The sequence below is a fragment of the Mirounga angustirostris genome, unplaced genomic scaffold, assembly GCF_029215605.1.
Source record: "Mirounga angustirostris isolate CCGP_5_RB_7025 unplaced genomic scaffold, mMirAng1.0.hap1 SCAF_8, whole genome shotgun sequence".
In the NCBI taxonomy this organism is placed as follows: Eukaryota; Metazoa; Chordata; class Mammalia; order Carnivora; family Phocidae; genus Mirounga; species Mirounga angustirostris.
In genome coordinates, this window is record NW_026991716.1 from 31,725,413 (window position 1) to 31,747,312 (window position 21,900).

Here is a 21,900-nt window from a genome sequence, read left to right on the forward strand (position 1 = left end):
AGGAGCGCGGCCGGGCTGGTGTGTCGCCGGCCTCTCCAAGGCCTCACAACGCGGGCGGGCGCTTCCGCCGCAAAGGCCTCCAAGGTGACTTGGATGATGAATAGGGCCAGGCCAGACTCCATCTCCTGGCGGTTGTGAGGATTAAATATGGGCTTAGAATAGTGCCTGACAGGTACTCCAGGGCTGGCCGCTGTCATCACCAATGCCGTCACCATTCCCAGGACATCCGTCGTTCTCCTCCACCCTCAGGGCTCATTTAGCCAGCCAGGCCACGTCCCCGCCTTCCCCCGCCTGGGGAGAAAGGAAGGCTATTCTGGCCAAGGATGGACTTGTAGCTGGGCTCCTCGCCCAACTTCCAAACCCACCAGTCAGAGGGCCCCAGGAACACACCACAGGATCTCTGGACTGACAGGGGGCCCCCCACAGCGGGTGAAAGGTCCGGCTGCAGTGTGCGGAGGGGTCAGCCTGTCTGTCCTCTGGCTCTCTGAGCTTCCAGAGCCCCTGAGGGAGGGAATTCTCCTGTTCTAGATGTAACCCCCTTCCTGGTCTCTGGGGACGCTTCTCAGGAGTGGGGGCTGGGAAAGGGCTCCCCCAGCCCCGAATGCCTGCAGATCCCCCCAGAACAAGATATCGGGGTAATTCCCACCATCTGAGCGAGTTGGGGCAAGGGGGCAGGGGGACCTGGTCTTTCTTTTCAGCCTCGGAATCTTGGTGTGTGGCTTTCTGGCAGCAGATTGATGTTCCTAGTGATGTCTTGCTCAGGCTGCTGTGAGAAGTAGTTGGCATTCGTAGGGATTGATGGGATGGAGAGAGCCAGAGCCTGCTGGGGGCCTCAGGGAACCGTTCTCCAGAGTGTCCACAGTTTACCGTTCTGTATGTTCTAGATCTGACTTCTTCTTAGCCTCTTCGGAGAGTCTTAGCTCTTTGAGGACCAAACCCAGGACACTTCCTCCCTGTGAAACTCCTCACAGCGACTAGCAACTGATCTTCACTGTGGTCACACAAAGGGATGAATGAATGGTGAGCTGGTTCTCCCACTTGGCAGCATCCCAGCATCCCTCTCTCTCTGCCCCCACTCCATCCTAGAGTAAGTACCGTGTTTTAACATCACATTGATCAGCGAAGAGACAGAGACAAAGACAGAGTCCCACCCCCAAAGAGATCCCTCCCGTAGGCACTACATGGCACACAGGGCGGGGGGTGCCCTCCCAGAGTGGTACAGATGTGGACAGAGCACAGGGGAGAGGGACATGCTCTGGCTAAAAAGGGTAGAGTTAGGGAAGGCTTCCCAGAGTAGGAGATGGGCTCTGAGCCAGTAAATGTAGAGGGTAGGGATATGGAAGGGTGTTAAAGGCATCCCACCCCAACGGGGCTGCCTGAGCAAAGGCACAGAGGCAGGAAGGCACAGGGAAGCCTGGGGACCACTGAGAGATGAGCAGGGCTGGATGTGGGGCAAAGACAGTGTTGGGGTGGAGACAGGAGCAGGGCTCCATGTGACAGGTTATCCTGAGGGCAGTGACATCCTCAGTGGCGCCTAATGTCTGCACGGTCCCTCCATCAAAGGAGCAGTAGGGTCTTTCAAGCCTAGGACCAAAACCTGGCTCTATGTTTTGCTGGCTGTGAGATGTGGACAAGTCCCTGGCCCTCCCTGAGCTCTGATCTCCGTTTCTGGAAACACAAGAGATCAGAGTCTCTCGCCAGTAGAGTTCCGCAAACAATTAAATAAATAAAAGGCTGCTCATGTTGACCCTTCTGAGTATTCAGGTCACATGCCACGGGCCGGCCTTCATTCTGTGGTCTCACCTAGCTGCAAGGGAGGCCAGGAGATACGGGCTCTCACTCAGCTATTCTCAACCTGACCAGATTTTGCCCCCACCCCTGGGCGACACCTGGCAAGGTCCGGAGACATTTTTGGTCACTTCTGGGTGGGTGGTGGTGGGGAGAGGCCAGGGGCGCTGCCAAATGTCTTACCAAGCACAGGACAGCCCCCAACAAGAAACAATTCCCCAGCCTAATACGGCTAATAGCACTGAGGTCAAGAAACCCTCCCTGGACTGGGCAGCCAGTGCTTGGGGGTCCTATTACAAAATGAAGGTGGGGAGCAGCAACATGGGGGGCAAACAACAACGTTGCTATGGTTACAGACACCGAGGGTCACATGTTTGAGGAGGATTAACTGATACCTTTTCCCAGGGTATCTCTCTCCAGCAGGGATCAAAGAGTTAAGTCAATGGGCTTCGAGGACTATCAAGAATGAGCCCACAAGACAGGGAGGATTTGTGGCTGGGCAGTCCTGAAATCTCAGCCCCTGGGTGGCCCACCCAGAACCGTGCCACCAGGGAGGCCGGAACCCACAAGCCTCCCAGGGAGACGGGGCCCCACAGGTGAGGTTCGCCACCTCACCCTGCGGCATTTCCCCCTCCTGACGGTTTTCCACGACATAACCTGGGATCTTGTGAAACCTACTTTGGATTGGTTCTGTTTTCCAAGGACGCAAAAACTGAGCTGAGCTCAAAGGAGGGTGAGAAATGAGGGGCTTTCATTTCCAGGAAAGACGGCACAGTAGAACTTTCTGGGTCATTCACATGACAGCACCGAGTCACCTGCCTTAAATTGCGACATGAGAAAGTGGCCGAGAGAGGAGTACAGATTTGGGTATATTCTAAGGAACTATCCCACTATTTCACTGTACTCTCTCTGAATCAGGGGTTTATTGGGCATTTACAATATTCCAGAAACTGTCCTTCACACCCCACAGATGCTACCTCCTTTAATCTCTCCAGAGATTAATTTGCCTGAGGCCACAAGCTAGTAAAATGCAGAGGGACAAGCTTTGACCTTGGGAATGTCTGGCCCTATAGCTCACGCTCTTTCCACACCACCTCTAGCTGCACGACGGCCAAATAGGGATCTGACCTATTGTCAAGGGGCTGCACTTCCAAGGAGGAGGGCCACCCCATCTCCGTCACTTGCTCCGCCGTCTCACCCACAAACAAACCTCAGTCTGGGGATAAACATTGCCAAGAATGGCGTCATCCACTCTCTGGTTTCTAGCTGGGGAAAACAGGAGGCCAGAGTGGTCAAGTGGCTTGTTCAAAGCCACACAGCGAGTCAGCCAGTGACTCAAAAGCCCTGCCTCGCGTGGCTTTAACGAATAAACAAACAGCGATGGGGGCCACAGCCCCAGCCACCCTGCAGATTTTGCCAGGAAAGCTGAGCTGTTGATCTGGGGAAGAGGTCCAGCAGGGAAGAGACTCCAGGTTTTCATAGCTGTGGGACTCCTGGGGGCTGTGCAGAGGAAACCAGCAGGGGAAGAAAGGTTGTTTTTGCCGGCAGGCCCGAAGGAAGCAGCAGTGACTCAAAGATACCCATGCTCCAAATCCATTGAGCAGAAAGGCCCCATTTTTAGATAGATGCTCTTTCGAGCCTTAACCACACCCAATGCCACAAGCCAGCATTTGTCAACAGGAAGCCCATCCCAGGGATGCGTCTTCTGTTCCCTAGCTCTGGTTGCCCCGGGGCGGGGGGTCCTGCTGGGGGTTGGTGGGAACCAGAAGCAAGGGGCTGGGCCACCAGACCGAAGGAGCCAAGCCCAGGGATGACCTTCAGGCCTCTAAGGAAGGCAGCTGTGTCCAGCAGCCAGGACCTCAGAGTTTCCCAGGCCAGGTCCACCACAAAGGGCCTGAAATAGCTCTGAGGTTCTATGTCCACGGGGCAGGGAGGCCAGAGGCAGGGACTGCGGGCAGTGGGAAGGAGCACAGCACGGCTTTGTTGGGGCCGCAAGGAGCTCCGTGCCCACCAGGCTGTAGCACCTGCCAGCAACAGAGCGGGGTAGAGATGCCGGCTCACGGCTGGGCTTAGCCGAAGGAGAAAGCCATTTGTTAGGCTATGAAAGTTGATGCAGCGAACCTGAAACTTATCACTGGGAAAACATTCAGACAATCCAAATGGAGGGACATTCTGCAAGAGAACAGCCTGCGCCCAAAATGTGATGTCATAGGGGTATTATTCATAATAGCCAAGAAGTGGACACAACACCAGTGTCCATCAACAGATGAACAGATAAACAGGACGTGGCATATCCCTGTCGTGAGATATGAAGCCACACAAAGGAATGAAGAACCGACACGTGCTACGACATGGATGAATCTTGAAAACGTGATGCTCGGTGAAAGAAGCCAGCCACAAAAGGCCACCTACTGCTGTAGGGTTCAGTTTCTGTGAAATGTCCAGAATAGGCAAGTCCATGGAGACAGAAAATAGATTAGCAGTTGCAATGGACTGGGGAGATAGGGTATGAGCGACTGCTAATAGGTCCAGGGCTCCTGGTGGGGTGATGGAAAGTTCTGGAATTACATAGTGGTGCGAGTTGCACAACTTTGTGCACATAGTAAAAAACCACTGAAGTGTACACTTAAAAGGGTGAATTTTATGGTCTGTGAATTATATCTCAATAAAAAATGGCTTTAAAACATGGTAACTAAATGCAGTGTGTGGTCCTTGATCGGACTCAATATTGGGGGAAAAAACAGTTACAAAGGACATTATTGAGATAGGGACAGGTGAAGATAAGCATTGTATTAGATGCTAGTCTTGTATCAATGTCAAATTGAGTTGACATTGTCTTGAGTTGATGACGGTGCTGGGGTTCTTTGTCTCTACCCGTTCTCAGTAGACATGGCAGAAATGTTTAGAGTGAAGTATCATGATGTCTGCAACATATTCTCAAATGGTTCAGCATTTACAAAAATGACAAGGTTCAATAATTTGCCCAAGGTTGCATAAAAAGAGACCAAGTTAAGAAATCAGATATCAGGGGCACCTGGGTGGCTCAGATGGTTAAGCATCTGCCTTTGGCTCAGGTCATGATCCCAGGGTTCTGGGATCGAGCCCCACATCGGGCTCCTGGCTCAGCAGGGAGCCTGCTTCTCCTTATCTCTCTGCTCTCACCCTGCTCATGCTCTCTCTCTCTCTGTATCTCTGTGTCTCAAGTGAATAAATAAAAAAATCTTTAAAAAAAAAAGAAATCAGATATCAGGGGCTCCTGGGTGACTCAGTCGTTAAGCGTCTGCCTTCGGCTCAGGTCATGATCCCAGGGTCCTGGGATCGAGCCCCACATCGGGCTCCCTGCTCTGCAGGGAGCCTGCTTCTCCCTCTCCCACTCCTCCTGCTTGTGTTCCCTCTCTCTCTATGTCTCTCTCTGTCAAATAAATAAATAAAATCTTTAAAAAAAAAAAAAAGAAAGAAAGAAAAGAAATCAGATATCATTAGGATGCCTGGGTGGCTCAGTCGTTAAGCGTCTGCCTTTGGCTCAGGTCCTGATACCAGGGTCCTGGGATCAAGCCCTGCATTGGGCTCCCTGCTCCACGGGAGGCCTGCTTCTCCTTCTCCCACTCCCCCTGCTTGTGTTCCCTCTCTCGCTGTGTCTCTTTGTCAAATAAATAAATAAAATCTTAAAAAAAAGAAATCTGGTATCATCTAGTGCAGTGGGTGAAGAGCAATGGGCTCTCCAGCCAGACTGCCTGGGCAAACATGCATCCCTGCCCCTTAGAGGCTCTGTGACCTTGGGCAAGTGACTTAACCTCTCTGTGCCTCATTCTCCTTATTTTAAAAGTAGGAATAATGAGCTCGGTCTCTTCCGGTCGCGGGCAGCCGGGGCACAGAGGGCGGTCGCGGCGGGCGCGGCGGGCAGCGGCGGGCGGCAGCGGCAGAATGCTGGCTACCAGAGTGTTTAGCCTAATTGGCAAGCGAGCAGTTTCCCCCTCAGTGTGTGTACGAGCACATGGAAGTGTCGTGAAGAGTGAAGACCATGCTCTCCCGAGTTACGTTGACCGGCGTGACTATCCCCTGCCTGATGTGGCCCACGTCAAGAACCTCTCTGCTAGCCAGAAGGCCTTGAAAGAGAAGGAGAAGGCTCCCTGGAGCAGTCTCTCCATTGATGAAAAAGTTGAATTATACCGCATGAAGTTCAACGAGAGCTTTGCTGAAATGAACAGGAGCACGAATGAATGGAAGACAGTTGTGGGCACCGCCATGTTCTTCCTCGGCTTCACTGCTCTCATTCTGATTTGGGAGAAGCACTATGTGTACGGCCCCGTCCCGCACACCTTTGAAGAGGACTGGGTGGCCAAGCAGACCAAGAGGATGCTCGACATGAAGGTCAGCCCGATTCAGGGCTTCTCAGCCAAGTGGGACTACGACAAGAACGAGTGGAAGAAATAGAGGAGCGCACCACTCACCCATCTGAGCCTCACCTTGCTCTGCCAGATCCACACAGCTCAGCATCTTCACTGGAAACCGTTACGTTGCGTCACCAGTGCTAATAAACGAGCAGCTTACGTGAAAAAAAAAAAAAGTAGGAATAATGAGGGGCGCCTGGGTGGCTCAGTCATTAAGCATCTGCCTTCGGCTCAGGTCATGATCCCGGGGTCCTGGGATCGAGCCCCGCATCGGGCTCCCTGCTCCGGGGGAAGCCTGCTTCTCCCTCTCCCACTCCCCCTGCTTGTGTTCCCTCTCTCGCTGTGTCTCTCCCTCTCTATCAAAAAAATAAATAAAATCTTAAAAAAAAAAAGAAGTAGGAATAATGAGACAACTATAATAATGCTAGTATCTACCTCCTGGTGTTATGTGAGTTAAAACACGTGGCACACTGAGAGTGCTCTGAACCTGTTTGGGGGCAAAGATCTGAAACTACGTCTAGTCTGTTGCAGAGATGAGACAGATCTTCGTGCTGCCCCCTCCCCAGAGAGATGATGGAATCTCCTATGTTGCTGGGATGGAGAACACTTGGAAAAGGGCAGAGTCACAAGAACGCAGGAACTGATGGGTGAACAGGTCAGGGAAAGGGATGACAAGCCACTAGGGACAGGACCTCAGAAATCAAGTCCAGAGGGCATAGGGGAGGGGGTGGGAGTGGGGAAAGGTCACAGGAGTTGGGGCTGACAATGGCGATGTCCTAACTGCAGGAGAGGGACAGCTTCTAGCGGAAACGTCCCATGTTCCAGCTGAGGAAACGGGCCAAGAGAGGGGCATGATGCGATCAGAAGCTTACAGCAGGTAGTGCAAAGCTGGGAAAATATTGGCAGGACTCCTAGTCCCATGCTGTAGCCCCGGTAGGAATCTTCAGAACATGGTTTCTGTTGCCGGAGAAATGAAAAACACCTGGATACTAAAATAATGGGTGTCATTAAAAGGTTCTTTGGGGACCTACCATTGTTTTCAATACTTCCAAGACTCGGAATGCAAACCGGGGCAGCCACTGTGGAAACCAGTATGGTGGTTCCTCAAAAAATTAAAAATAGAACTACCCTAGGACCGATTAATGGCACTACTGGATATTTACCCAAAGAAAATGAAAACACTAATTTGAAAGGATATCTGCACCCCTATGTTTATTGCAGCATTATTTATAATAGCCAAGATATGAATGCAGCCCGAGTGTCCATCAAAAGATGGATAGAGAAAGAAGATGTGGCACGTATATATACAATGGACTATTATTCAGCAATAAAAAAGAACGAAATCTTGCCATTTGCAATGACATGGATGGAGCTAGAGAGTATCATGCTAAGTGAAATAAGCCAGTCAGAGGAAGACAAATACCATATGATTTCACTCATTTAAGAAACAAAACATAGGAACAAATGGAAAAAAAGAGAGAGAGAGAGAGAAACCAAGAAACAGACTCTTAGAGAAGAAACTATAGAGAAGAAACTGATGGTGACCAGAGGGGAGGCAGGTAGTGGTGATGGATGAAACAGGTGAAGGGGATTAAGAGTGCACTTGTCATGATGCGCACTGAGTGATGTATAGAACTGTTGAATCAATATATTTGATTCATAACACCATATGTTAACTACACTGGAATTAAAAAAAAAAAAAAGACTTCAACTCACCCTACCACCATCCCTGCCCTGTAAATAGGAAGCTGTTATTGAAGGAAGACATTTTCTAATATGGATTGCTTCTTACACGGTGCCCAGCACCATGCTAGAAAATTTACAAAACCCTATCAAGCAGGTTCTATTCCTACCCCCATTCTGCAGATGAGGAAAGCAAGGCTTAACAAGACTGAGGAGTTTGACCAAGGTTGTGGCTAATAAGTAGCAGAGACAGGATTTGAACTCAGGTCCTTCTGGCTGCAAAAACTGGGCCCTTTATGCTACACCAGTGATTTCCAATGTGGGTGCTTATGGCCCATGAGCTGTGTGGGAAGTAACATTAGAATGTCTATTTATTTATTTTTTAAATATTTATTTATTTCTTAGAGAGAGAGAGTGTGTGTGCGCACATGAGGGGAGGAGCAGAAGAAGAGAGAGGGAACCCCAAGCAGACTCCTTGCTGGTGAGGGGCCCAAAGCAGGACTTGATCTCTCAACCCTGAGGTCATCACTTGAGCTGAAATCAAGAGTCGGACTGGAGGTAGGAAACCTGAGCTGGTCTGGTGGCTCTCTGGTCATCCCAGACACAGGCTTCTTCTGTATTTCTGCTCTACTATCCTAGAACATGGCTTTTTCCTCCAAGTCACCTCACCGTTGAACTCCAGGCAGTGAGGAAAGGTAAAAAGGATACATGCCCCCAACCCATTCATCCCCTTTTAAGGAGTTTTCCTGAAGTTTCTGCTTACAGATCACTGGCCGCATTTTCCTTTTGCCTGGGCACAGTGATGCTAAAATTGAGGTTCTGTCACTGAGCAAGGAAGGGGAATGGGTTTGGGGTAGTAACTAGCAGCCTCTGCCCCAGTCTCCAAAGGCAAGAGGGCATCTTGGGTCAGAGAACGCAAGACAGGACCAGAAATCAAAAGACAGGTTCTGACCTTGATTGAGTCCCTGCCACTGAGTAAGTCCAAGAGCCTCTGAGGGCCTCAGCCCCGAACAGGGGCGGGGGAGGGGGGAGGGTCAGGTGACGTGACACTGTGAACGGGCTTCGGAGACCATAAAACACTATTCCCATGGAAGGAGTGATGTTTCTGCTACTGCTGTCATTAAACCCAAGAATGGCCAGCTATTTGCTGCAGGGAGGAAGGTGGAGGGGCCTGGAGGGAGAGGGAGGACAGCATGGCTGGGACAAACAGAAAGGGGATAGAGATGCTGCGGGGACTCAGGTGCACTTGGGGAACATGCTGCAAGCAGGACTCGGTTCCCCCAGGGCCTTGTGCCCCAGGACGTGTAAAGCCCGGAGTCTGGCAAAGGCCCCACCCTGCCTTCTTCAGCCCTCAGGGCCTCAGACAAGGAGGCAAACAAACAGGACACCTGGGGGAGGCCCAAACACCCAGGAGAGAAGGGAAGGCCTCCGGGGGAAGAAACCAAGGTCTGGGTCCCCACAGGGCCAAAATAACTTGCTGATTGAGTCAATAAGGCCAACACATTGGTCAAGCCAGTGGGGGAGAAACCGAAACCCCAGCCAGATCTATTATTTAGCAGTTTGTCACCAAGCAAAAATATAAGTCCTAACCCCAACTGCAGGGTTGTTTGGTGTCAGGAGTCACCTTGGGTCAGCCCGAGCCAAGTCAAATGTTTTAGATCAGCTCTCCCCACGGTGCCCAATAGGGCAGCTGGAGGTGGGCTCCTGATGCTGGGGAAAGGGGCGACCTCTTCTCTAGGCCCCCAGGCCCTACGGCCTTGCAAACAGCTCCTTCCCTAACGGGGGTGGTGGGATACTAGGGGTGCACTTGAAGAACGCTGATGCCACGGTCCGCACGCAAATATTTGCTGAAGGCCTACCGTGCACGCATGAGCCCGGGGTAGGGTGGCTTTTGCTCCAGAAGCTGTGAGCTTGCTGCTTGGGGCCTCTTCTTGGTGCTGGGGTGCAGCCCATTCCCCTCCAGGTCCCTGGCAGTGCTAGCTATGGAAAGTCGGCCGTTCAGAGTTCAAAAACTAATTGGGAACAGCCCGTGGAGGCCAGGGGACGAGGCAGGGGGGCGCGGGATAAATCACAAGCAGCGTAGAGAATTATAAATCTAGTTGCATAGTCCCTCTGGTTTGGCACAGATGAAGTGTGTAAATCAAGCTTCCGTAGTTCTGCTCTCTAGCTCACCATTCCCTCCACTCAAGACGTGAACCAGAACTCGAAAAAAGAAGTGTTGTCGAAGTAAACGTCAATGCAGAAAAGAACACGCATGGTAAGTATAAGCAGCTTGGAGAAACTTCCCCAAGTGAACACACCCAGATAACAGCATCTTTGAGATCAGGAAGCAGCAAATTGTCGGCCCCCTCAAGCCCCTTTCTAATAATCCCTCCCCAAGGAGTAACCCTATCCTGACCCCCTGCACCATACATCGTTTTGCCTGTTTTTGAACTTCATAGAAATGGAATCCTCCAGGACGTTCTCATTTGCGTCTGGCCTGTTTCACTCACCATCGCAGCGGTGAGATACGCTGTGTGTGCTTGTCACTTATTCTCACAGCTGTATAGCATCTCGTTGTGGGAACAGACAACACTCTGTCCACTCCACTGTGGATGGACTTTGGGGCTGTTTCCAGTTGGGAGCTATCACAAAAGCGCGGCTACTAAAAACAGGGCTTTCTGGGGCGCCTGGGTGGCTCAGTCGTTAAACCTCTGCCTTCGGCTCAGGTCATGGTCCCAGGGTCCTGGGATCGAGCCCCGCATCAGGCTCCCTGCTTGGCGGGGAGCCTGCTTCTCCCTCTCCCACTCCCCCTGCTTGTGTTCCCTCTCTCGCTGTCTCTCTCTCTCTCTCTCTGTTGAAAAATAAATAAAATCTTAAAAAAAAACGGCTTTCTTTTCACAATCGGGTCCCATGGCCTTCCTTTTTTTTTAATGTTTTATTGTAGGAAAATATGTATAATATAAAATTTGTCATCTTAACCATTTTTAAGTGTATAATTCAGTGGCATTAATTCCAGTCACAGGGTTGTGCAAGCATCACCACTATCTATTTCCAAAATGTTTTCATCATCCCAAACAGAAAATCTGTATCCGTTAAGCAGTAAACCCTTCATTTCCCCTCCCCTCAGGCCCTGGTCACCTCTATTCTAGTTTCTGAGTCTATGAATTTGCCTTTTTCTTGGCAACACACAGAAGTGGAACCACATAACATTGGTCCCTTTGTGACTGGCTCCTTTCACGGAGCATCATGTTTTCAAGATTCATCCATGCTGTAGCATGGATCTGAACTTCCCTCCTTCTGAATGGCCAAACCAGAGTCCATTGTATGGGTACAGCACATTTTGTCTATCCATTCATCTACCCATGGACACATGGGTGGTTTCCACCTTTAGGATGTTGCGAATAATGCTGCAGTGAACATTGGCATGCCTCTTCCAGAGGACCTGGTGAGCAGGGAACTGAGATGGGTCCTCACACAGCCAGTACTAAACTGTCAGGGGAATGCAGTGAGATGCTTATCCCCAGGCTACAGGTAATCAAACGGAGGTTTGGAGAAGTCAGGGATCTTTCCCAGGGTCAAGGGGCTGATGGAAGTGTCTGAGACCATCACTCAAATCCTGAAATCAGAACTCGGACCCCAAGCCCAAGGTTTTTATACACACAACACACACACCTACGCACACATTTCTCTCTTGCAACTCTTCTGGTCACAGAAGAAGTTAGATTTGGTTTGCAGCCCAATTCTTGCTTTAGTTCCAGGTAGAAAATCTTCCCCTGGAGCCGCTAAACCCCTACTTGGGCTTTCTTTTTTTTCTTGCTTTGCTTTTCTTTTCTTTTTCCTCCCTCTTTCCTGGCAAACAGCCCAGGGCAAGAGAACAAGAGAAGCTTCTTGGCCACCTCCACTTAACCCTTAAACTTTGTGCTGTTGTTTTGTTTTTTGGGTTTTTTTTTTTTAAGCTACAAGTTTTGTCACACCTCTGCCCTCCTGCCGCCAGGCCCCCTGAGTGGCCCAAGGCTCCAGCTACATTTCTAAGTTCTTCTCTTGGCACAAACAACAGATATCTAAGACCTAATTAGATTTTTATTCAAGGGACATGGAGAGAACCACTTGACTCAAAGTGTCCTCTTTCTCTGCCCTGCCAGAGTCAATTTCGGTAAAAGACACCTACTGTATGTTGGGGCTGCCTGTGGTTTTGTTCTGGGAAGTGATACAGTCCCTGTCCCCAGGGGTGGCCCTGTCTGGCTGGAGGGGAGGGAGAGGGGGGCAGGCCACAGATGGAGAGGAACGATGGAGCCGCAGGGCCGGTGAAGTGGGATTCTGATGGTACAGGAATGCTGCTCAGGGATCTGGAGAGACGATGGGGACACCAGAGGGGACATCCCCAGACATCTCCTACCAAAGGCTCTAGTCATTCACCATGCAGAGGTCGCTTGAACGAGCTAGGCCGCAGGGACAGGGTGCCCCAGACGCGGACAACCCCCAGGGGCCTGCCCAAGCCACGCTCGGGCTCTAAAATAAGGCCCGCCTGCGCACAAGCACAAACCCGGTGGCCCGCGGGGCGCGGGTTCCCAGCCCCCTCCGCATGCAGGTAATACTCGCCTCCGCGCTGAACAGGGGCTTCGGGCCTCCGGCCGAGCTGCAGCAAAATCCCGCGAAGCGGCGGGCCGGGGAGGGGGGCATCCGCGACGCGGCCCTGGGTGGGGGTGGGGGTGGGGGTGGGGCCGGCCAGGGTCCCCCCCTCCACCCCCACCCCCAGGCCTCTCTGGCCCCGCTGCCCCGCGCCGCGCCGGCCTCTCTCTCCCCGCCCCACCCGGGCCGACAAGGCGCCTTTCAGGAGCCTCCGCCCCCCATGGAAAATCCCCGCGCGGTCTCCGGGGCGGCGGGCGTCTGCTGCCCTCGAGGCCAGGGATTCCGCGCCCCCGACGAGGTGCAGGGGCAACGCGCCCGCAGGCGCCGGGACCCGCCGGGACCCGCCGGGCCTGCCCGCCGCTCGCCGCCCCGGGAGCGCGCAGCCTCTGCCCGCCGGCCCCAGGGGCCCCGAGCCGCGAGCCCGGCCGGCCGAGGGAGCCCCGCTGCCTCCTCCCCTGCTCGGGCCCGTCGCAGAACTACAGTGCGTAGAACTTCAATTAATCAGATACCTACACGTGTGTAAGGGTCGCATCATGCCTACATTCGTTCGTATCACACATAATACCAACTCCGTTCTTCTCCTCCTTCTCCTTCTCCTTCTCCTCCTTCTCCTCCTTCTCCTTCTTCTTCTTCTCCCTTCTCCTTCTTTTCCTTTCTTCTTTACTCCTCCTTGGGGACCCACCTCAGTATCATCCACTCTCGGGAAACCCAAATCAAGAACCTAGAATTAACTCTTTTGTATTTTTCCCCGTGTTCTTATTAGCATATGCAAATATTTCTTTCTGCATTTACATATACAGAAATGCATATACATGGCACCTTGCTAGACAGATTTTTCCGTATCACAGGAGCTGTTATGGTTGTATAGTGGTATTATTTATTTATTTATTTACATACAATAAAACTCGCATTCCCAGTGTTTTACTACCATGAGCGAGGGTGTGATAAAACCCTGTTGCATATCTGTGTGTGCCCAGGAGTCGGATTGCTGGGGTCAAGTGGCCCTGGGTTTAATTTTAGAAGATACTGCAGATTGCTTTTGCCAAAGGTCGTTCCCCTCCCCTCCCTGCCAACGCCGAGTGAGGATGCCCTTTCCCGGACAGCCAGCAGCAAGGGGTGCCACAGGTGCTTAGTGATTTTAGCAGGTAGGACCCCCGGAGGTATCTCCCTGTCACTTTAACTTGTACTTCCTTGACCCCTTAATGAACTTGAGTGCATTTTCATCTGCTTTGGGGCTACTTGGCTTTGCTTTTTAGGGAAAACTGCAGCCTCCTGATACATCTTTATATGATTTAAGCGTGGAAATTCCCATTCACCCAGAACCGCTGGAGAAGGAGGTGCTAGGGTGAATGGAATGATCTAGTTAGTAGAGTGCTCCCTCATTTGTCACACCCAATTATGAGCTTTCAAAAGATGAGATCATAGGCAGATATTTGTAGTATTGGGACTGTAACAAACAGGAGAAGCATGTGGGGAATGAAAAGTGAGTGGGCACTGGGGCCACTTACTAGATGTGTGCTATTGGGTAATCACCTAACTTCTTTGAGTCTCAGTTTGTTCATCTGTGAAACAGGGATAATGATGATAGTGCTGCTTACATCTTTACGGTTGTTGGAAGCATGGCAGTAATTTATGTAAAGAACCTGGGCATAGCTAATGGTCAATAAGTGCTGGTCAGTTATGATAAGCATGGTTTAGACTCTCCTCTGGTGTTTGTTTTTAAGTAGGCTCTGCACCCAGCATGGAACCCAACGGGGGCTTGAACTCATGACCGTGAGATCAAGACCTGAGCTGAGATCAAGAGTCGGAGGCTTAACGGACCGAGCCACCCAGGTGCCTCTCCTCTGGTGTTCAGATAGGCCTGTCAGAAGCCTAGGGTTAGCCTGAATGTCAGTCGACATTGTATGGCCCTGGGTAAGATGAATTCTTTAAGTTTCCTGTGGGCCCAGTGATCAGACTCACATAAACCAGGGTTTTGCAACCTCGGCCTATTCACATTTGGAGCAGGATAACTCTTTGTTGTGGGAGGCTGTCCTGCGCTTTGTAGGATGTTTAGCAACATCTCTGGCTTCTACCCACTGAATATCAATAGCACACCCTACTTCCCTAGTCATAACAATCAAAAATGTTCCCAGACCTGGCCAAATGTCCCCAGAAGGACAAAACTGCCTGTGGTTGAGAACCACTGATCTAAATCCTCCCCGGGAGAAAGGTCTTGAGGCTTTATATAACAAGGGGAGAAGCCCCTCTCTTGCCTCTGCTCCTTCTCCATGGGGCAGCCCCCCACGCTTCCACTCCCAGGGTGTCTAAATGGTCTAAATGGCAGCCAGGTCTGAGCAGGGCACATCTGGGTGGGGAGGAGCAGATGGGGTATCTTTCCTATGGATGTCCTTAAACTTCTCAGCCTGGGCACAGCAGAGAAGTGGGCATACTGTACTTAACAGGTGCCCTCCAAAGCCGTCCCCAGGTAGGAACTGCAGTGTCCTACAGACCAACTGGAGGCTGAGTGAGCCCCGATGATGTCACAGAGTGACGACAGACAAACCAAGATCTGTAAGTTTTTTCTTTTGCAAGATGCTCTTCCCTCTCTTCCTCCCATCCCCCACCCCCACCCCCATGCTGTAGACTTGACCCAGGCTAAGCCATGGGCTTTCACCAGAGCCACAGTTTTAATTCTAACTTGTCTGTGGCTGACCTGATAATCTAGATTTTCAGCCCCTGTGTCACATATGTTCCACTCCTGTTTCAGATAGGACGTTTCATCCTCACTGCAAACCCTTCATGGCCCGAAACACAATTCCTTATCTTTCCTGCTGATTCAATGCAAGTCAACACATACTTACTGAGTGCCGTAGCAAAAAGTGCTAGTTGCTTCCTGATGTCAGTCTTTCCCTTCTTCAGTATTAACAGAGTCCTGGGCAACACACCCAGCTAAAAAACTACATTTCCAGGCCTCCCTGGCAGCTTGGTGTAGCATGTGACTAAGTTTTGGTCAACAAGGCATAAGCAGAGGGTGACAGAGGACTTCCAGGTGAGTGCCTTAAAAGGGCAGGGGTGCATATACCCTTTTTGTCCTTTTGTCCTTTCTCCCTCTCTCTTCCTGGAATTCAGATGAAATGGGTGGAACTCCAGTTGCCATTTTGGGCCATGAGGAGAATTTGAGGATGACAGAGCAGGAAGGTAGAGGATCCCAGTGACTGTGGAGCTACTCCACCTTCCCTGGAGCTGTGAGAGAAGAAAGCCCTGTGTGTTTAAGCCGCTGTGAGTGGACTTTGTTATCAGCAAACTGAAACAAGTGGCCTACTGCCCCGCCCCAGTCCACACATCTGTCTTAGCCATTCTCCAACGTTCCCTGTCAGCAGATGCCAAATACCTTGGCGTTGTCATCGATTCATCCTCTTTCTCCAGCCAGTCAGCCACCACGACCTGTCAGTTTTCTGCACTAAGCACCTCCTGTACCCATCTGTCTTTTCCTCTTCATCATTTTCCGCTTGGTGAGGGTAGGCAGGATACGAGCACCTGGGATGCCCAACTAGGCTGGGAGACGCCACAAGGGGCAGGCATGGGGGTGATACAGTTGTTTGATCAGTTAGGATTTTTGTTTACCCTGTGTGCTCAGGACCAGCACAGTGCCAGACATTTAGTAAGCAATCAAGAAAAAAAAATCTGGGGGATTAACGGACTAATTAACTTGATATACACACACGTACATGCATAGATATGGCCTCTCTTTTTGTCATTCATGCGCACACACATTACCTTTCTTTCTGGAGACACCAGGTTACAAAGAAAACCCTCAAGAGTTTGCTGTTGACTAGAGCCATGTCACTTGTAAGAAGGACAAAATATGTATGCGGTCCGCTGGAAACCCAGGCCTGCTACTAGAAATAAACTAACCCCTTGTTGAAATCACACAGGAAAACTGAAGGGAGGTGGGGACACGGGTGGCAGGAAAAATGCCTGAGATCTTACACAGCTTGTGCAAACAGAATGACGGGGCTGGGAAGCCCTGGGAGTCTAGGAATTAATAGCCCCGCCGAGGCTCCGGGGCTCCGGAGATGGAGCTATTTAAAGCCAAGAAATGTCATTTCCACCCACAGAGGCTACCCCAGTTGCATTATCTGGACCCTCTTCAGCCCCGGTGTTCTGGCAGCCTCCATGGCCTGACCTCCCAGTTGGGGCTTACAGCCAACGTGTCGTCACTGCTCTGTGGGAGGGGGGGTTGACCTTAGCCTCTCCCGGATCCTTCTCCTCCTCCTCTCTGCTCAGGCCCCAGGACAGCTGAGTGGAGACTCAGGGCCTGGTCCACACCTCAGCACAGAGGTTGCTGCCCACACAGAGAGGCCAGCCAGCCCAGCAGGGTGGGTCTAGGCCCAGGGTGGGGGAGATGGGGTCTGGAGACAGAGACTTTTGCCCACCAGGATCATCTCCTTGTCTTGCTCTGTGACCACAGGCCATTTGCTTACCCTCTCCAGGCCCCCATTTCCTCACCTGGACTGGGAAATGAAAGAATCTTCCTCTCCTCGTTCTGTTTCTGGGGGAGGCCACAGGAGGGTAAGGGGAGTTTTTTGAAGCTTTGAGAAGAAAAGCACCATAGAAATCCAGGTATTAACCTGCAGCTCCTTCCCTCCTCCCCTCCAACTCAAGGTAACCCGGGAACACTTCCTCTGGAGGTAAGAAGCCAGGAGGCTCATGTTTGAAGTGTCCGTGGGCTCCAGAGTGTGTGACAGAGCCATCAAGCCCAAGGTCCCAAGAGCCCAGGTTCACATTCTTGCCCGGCATGTGAGGTGAGAACTTCACATTCTGTCTGCTCTCATCTCTCATATCTGCTCTGGCTGATGTTCCTGCAGCCCAGGGGAGGAGGGGGACTCAGAAGCCTGGAATATTCCAAGTCAGGTCTGCCCCGCAGGTGTCTGATGCCCAGCAATGGCTGGGCTCATTTCCTGAAGCTGAGGTCTGACTAGTGCAAAGCACAGTGGTGCCCAGTGGGTTTCTAAGGAAGGTGTAGTGGAATGCTGGGCACACTCCAGCTTCAAGTCTCCCCGAATTCATTGCTGAGCTTGCCCATTGCCACCACTCAAGGGGCAACGGGGAGCTAGGAAATCGCCTTTTTTTTTTTTGAAGGTAACCAGTGGAAACGAAAACTTGTAGGCCCTTCTTCTCTCCTATGCCCCCTTCTCTTAACAAATCTTGGCATTTCTCTCATTTCATTTTTTTATTGTAAATTCTAGACACATTAAAAGGTATGTATCAGTCAGAACATGCTAGATTATGTGGCAGTACCAAACAACCCTGATATCTTCTTAGTGGCTTCACACACTTCTGCTTCTGCTACATGTCCTTGAAGGATGAGCAGGGGGCTCTGCTCAGGAAATCACTCAGGGACCCAAGCTGATAAGACAGCCACCATCCCAAACATTGTCAGAAGCAAAAGAGAAATCCGGAGGGTCTCAAAAGGCAATTTAATGCTCTAGCCAGAACTAGTCAGTCACAGGGCTTCCCCCGACCACAGGGAATCAGGTGGTGCAATTCTTCTAACACTTAGAAGGGAAAGGGGCCACAAATGTCTGGAGAACAACAATCATAATGACCACGGAATAAAGAATGACATCACTAACACCGCGTATCCATGCCACCCAACCTAGCAAATATCATTTTGCCAATCCGGGTGAGACCCTCTGTGCACCTGACTCAACTATATCTCTCTCTGCTCCCTGCTCCACTGAGGCGACCGTTCTCCTGAGGTTGATGTTTATCATTCTCTATATTTTACCATATATTGTTTATATCAATATATAGTACCTGTATCCATATATAGTAAAATATATACATATACACATATTACATACACCCTTTGCAGAGGGGTGAACTGGGTCCTCAGTTGCCGCTCAGCCTGTCCTGAGGCCTAATACATTAGGTCGAATACACCGTATGTTTTGCACTTAAAGATCATGTAAGGGGTATATCAAACTGTATATACCCATCAGCAACTTTCTTTTTTGATCTGGTCCATGTTTTTGAGAATCATCCACATCGACGGGTGAAGCTGTGATCGATTGTGTGACTATCACGATGTCCATTGCGGATGGGCATCTAGGTTACCTGTAACTTTTCAGGATTACATATCGCCATGCTCTGAGCATTCCTGTGCGTGAGCAGAGTGAAGACTAGGGAGGGCATCTTCCACTTGGCGAGAGATTGCCAAACAGCTCTCCCACATGGCTGGACCAAGCCACGCTCCGTTGGCTGTACATAAGCCTCTGGTCTCTCTCCATCAGCACCTGGTACTGTCTGATGAGGCGGAGCATCTCCCCCATAGTTTTCATGAAATTGAACTCATTCATCACTCTATAAATGTTTATCAAACAGCAACTGTGTGCCAGGCCAGCCAGAAGCTAGGAATAATGAAGAGGGACAGTTCTCGGCCCCCACCCTCAGCGAGCTTGCAGTCTGGTCCAGGGAAGAGAGATTCACTTATTCAGGAATCATTAGAATAGACTGGAGAGCATAAATGGGCGAATTAAAATTATCCACCCTGCTACCTACAGGGAGCACTTTTTTTTCTTCTTCTTTTTTAAGGCCACACTTCTGAGTTCAGGGTAAGTCAAAGAAGCTAGGCATTTGGGCAGAAGGACAGGGCTCAGCATCCAAGGGGCCCAGACACCTTGAGCCATAGCTCAGGCAAGATGGTTAGAACCTTGTCCCCAAGGTGGTAGCCCATCAGGCAAGAAGACCACTGCCTCATGGCTTCTGGAACAGAGTGGCTAGGAAGCTCAGAGCAACAGACATGGTCTGATAAATCAACCTTGAGTCATAGTGCCCCCGCATTCAGGGTTTCAAGGAGGAGCCTTCCACTCTCCAGGTCAGTGATGGGCAATACGGGGCAGGGAGCTGGGGTGTGAGGGAACTGTAATCCCAGCAGTAGGGATGGCAATGGTCATATTAAAGCACTCCTACAAGATAGGCTGGGTGAGGAATCGAGTGTGTCTGCTTGATTTGGGCCTGAATCTCTGGGTAGGAAGATCAGGTTGGAGGCAAGGCCAGACAATGCAGAGTCATTTCAGCCATGTGGTTTGAGGAGCCTTCTCAAGTTGATCGTCGGGCTTAGAAGAGAAGATGGCTCTTGGCTATCACTCTAGGTACAGCTTAACTTAGTAAATCAATCCACAAATGTAGATGAATCCAGGTACGAGCAGGACATGACTCTAGACTCTGCATGGGATGTAAAATCATTTTTAAAAAACCACCTTCATCAGAGGATAATTTACATACGATAAAACGCAACCATTTTAAGTATACAGTTTGATGAGTTTTAATCAGTGCATACATTTGTGTAAGCACCACCACAAGCGAGATACAGAATCCTTTAAGATCCCTGTCATTTTTCTCAAGGAGTCATCACTGCAAGATACAGACACTTAAGAAAGATAGTGAACTATACAAGGCAACAAAGCATTCAGTTCCAATAATTGGCACAAATTATGGGGGCTGGGCACTGAAGGGAAGTGTCTGGTCCTAATGTAAATACACTTGGGGCTGGGGGATCTCCATCACCCACAGAGGGTCGGGGAGAATCAGGCCAGTTTCCACAAGCCTAGGTTTTCCCAAAATATCTCAGCAGCCTGAAATGCCACCATGAGTCACCCCTTTGGTTTAAAACGTTTGGTATTCGCTCTGGAATACCTATATTAAAATGCACAGAAATGGGGCTCCTGGGTGGCTCAGTCGGTTAAGCATCTGACTCGTGATTTCGGCTCAGGTCATGATGTCAGGGGGGTCCTAAGATGGAGCCCAGCATTGGACTCCGCACTCAGCAGGGAGTCTGCTTGAGATTCTCTCTCCCTCTGCCCCTCTCCCCACACGCACTTTATCTCTGTCTCTCAAATAAATAAATCTTTTTTAAAAAATGCACAGAAATGACCTGACAGCCTTTGAAATGTGTGGAAAGCCAGACCTCCACTAACATGTAGAATCAGTTGTCAGATTTGCCGGCTACCCCTCAGGAGAGGGTACGGCTGCTCGGGACGAACGGAGACATAGACAAAGCAGCAGCTCAGGGTCCTCTAATCCTTGTCTTTTCTCTCCTCTTCTTTCCTTTCCTTCCTTCCTTTCTTTTCTCTTTCTTTCTTTCTTTCTTTCTTTCTTTCTTTCTTTCTTTCTTTCTTTCTTTCTTTCTTTCTTTCTTTCTCTCTTCCTTCCTTCCTTTCCCTAGTGAGAGAGTGGGTCCTTTCTTTGAGACACTTCAAATAACCACATGGTGGCAAGCCCATCTGAAACCCGTGGCATTCATTTTGATCCAGAAAGAGGGAAAATGATGTTAGGAAAATGAGTTCAACAGGGCTTTGGGGAGATGCTCAACATGGGAAGTGGGGGTGAACACTCGAAGCCATGGTCATTGGGGCACTGGGACACTGGAGGTTAGGACAATAGGTGTTTCCCTCTGGAAAAGAAAAGACTGCAGAGGTAGGAGATTTCTCACCTTCAAAAATCTGAAGGGTGGTTGTGAGGCAAAAGGGTTGGAATAGATTTATGTGGTCTAGCTGGGAGTCTAGTGGGGAAAGCCAAAGGTGGCATGTATTAGTTCAATATGAGGAAGAACTTCCTTAAGGTCAGAGCTATCAGAAGAGGGAATGGTTTGTCACAACAAGTAGTGAGATCTCCATCACCAGAGGCATGTAAGCTGAAGCCAAAACACCTTTTGGCAGGAATTCAAGTTCTGAGTGGGTCATTGGATTAGGTCTCTTCTATCACTGAGATTCTCCAAATTGGTCCATGGCCAGCCCTTGAGAAGCCCCAGTCAAACAAATATTAATGGAGCGACTGCGTTGTAGAAGGCGTGATGGGGGGGGAACAAAGAACAAAAGCTACAGCCTCTGTCCTCCATGTTACTGGGCAGCTGTGACAGAGGCAGGGTGTGCTTGGAATCACCAAAGGGAGAGAAGACACACACTTCTGAAGTTCAGAAGCAGGAGACCCTGACAGGGGTTAGATTGGGGGTGCGGGGGGAGGCACCAAGGAGGGGGTGAGATGGTGCCAGGCCCTGAGAGACACTTCAGAATCCAGACAGGCAGAAAGAAACGGGAGGAAAGGTGTGGGCACCGGCCAAGGCGTAGGAACCCGGGAGCCGAGCAGGCTGGAGCACAGGAATGAAGGAATGAGAGACGGGGGAGCCAGAGCAGAGGAGGCTGAGAGAAGACTCGGGAAACAGGCCCAGGAAGGCCCAGGAGCCGTGGGCGGCCCACAGAGGAGAAGCGTGTGGCCTGGGTCCAGGGTGCCTATTTGGGGTACACATGGTGTTGTGGGGGGCAGATTTCTCCCCCACGTCCAGTCACGCCACAGACCACCAGGCATCGTGCCCCAGGAATGCCTCTTCCCCCCTTCCCGCAGCCCCACCATGGCCTCCGGCCCCTTCAGGCAGTAAGCGCTG

The 21,900-nt window shown here is 50.7% G+C and overlaps 2 protein-coding genes across 12 annotated transcripts in view; one reads left to right on the forward strand and one right to left on the reverse strand.

Moving 5' to 3' along the window:
* Positions 1-12,955, reverse strand: part of TCP11 (t-complex 11) — a 64,927-nt gene extending 51,972 nt beyond the window's left edge. For 3 of the 11 annotated variants that reach the window (XM_064597491.1, XM_054505827.2, XM_045866750.3), the window contains exons 1-2: positions 12,444-12,945; positions 6,255-6,334 (exon numbers count right to left, since the gene is read on the reverse strand). The gene's annotated coding sequence lies outside the window, so the exon portion shown is untranslated. Of the gene's footprint in view, positions 1-6,254; positions 6,335-12,443 lie in introns of all 11 variants that reach the window. The other 8 variants (XR_006789257.3, XM_064597490.1, XM_064597492.1 and 5 more) reach the window with 8 other exon arrangements.
* Positions 5,633-6,355, forward strand: LOC123837666 (cytochrome c oxidase subunit 4 isoform 1, mitochondrial). The gene has a single exon (XM_045866753.3). It carries the CDS (start codon positions 5,713-5,715, stop codon positions 6,220-6,222), a length of 510 nt encoding a protein of 169 aa, XP_045722709.1. The 5' UTR covers positions 5,633-5,712; the 3' UTR covers positions 6,223-6,355.
* Positions 12,956-21,900: the final 8,945 nt, after the last annotated feature.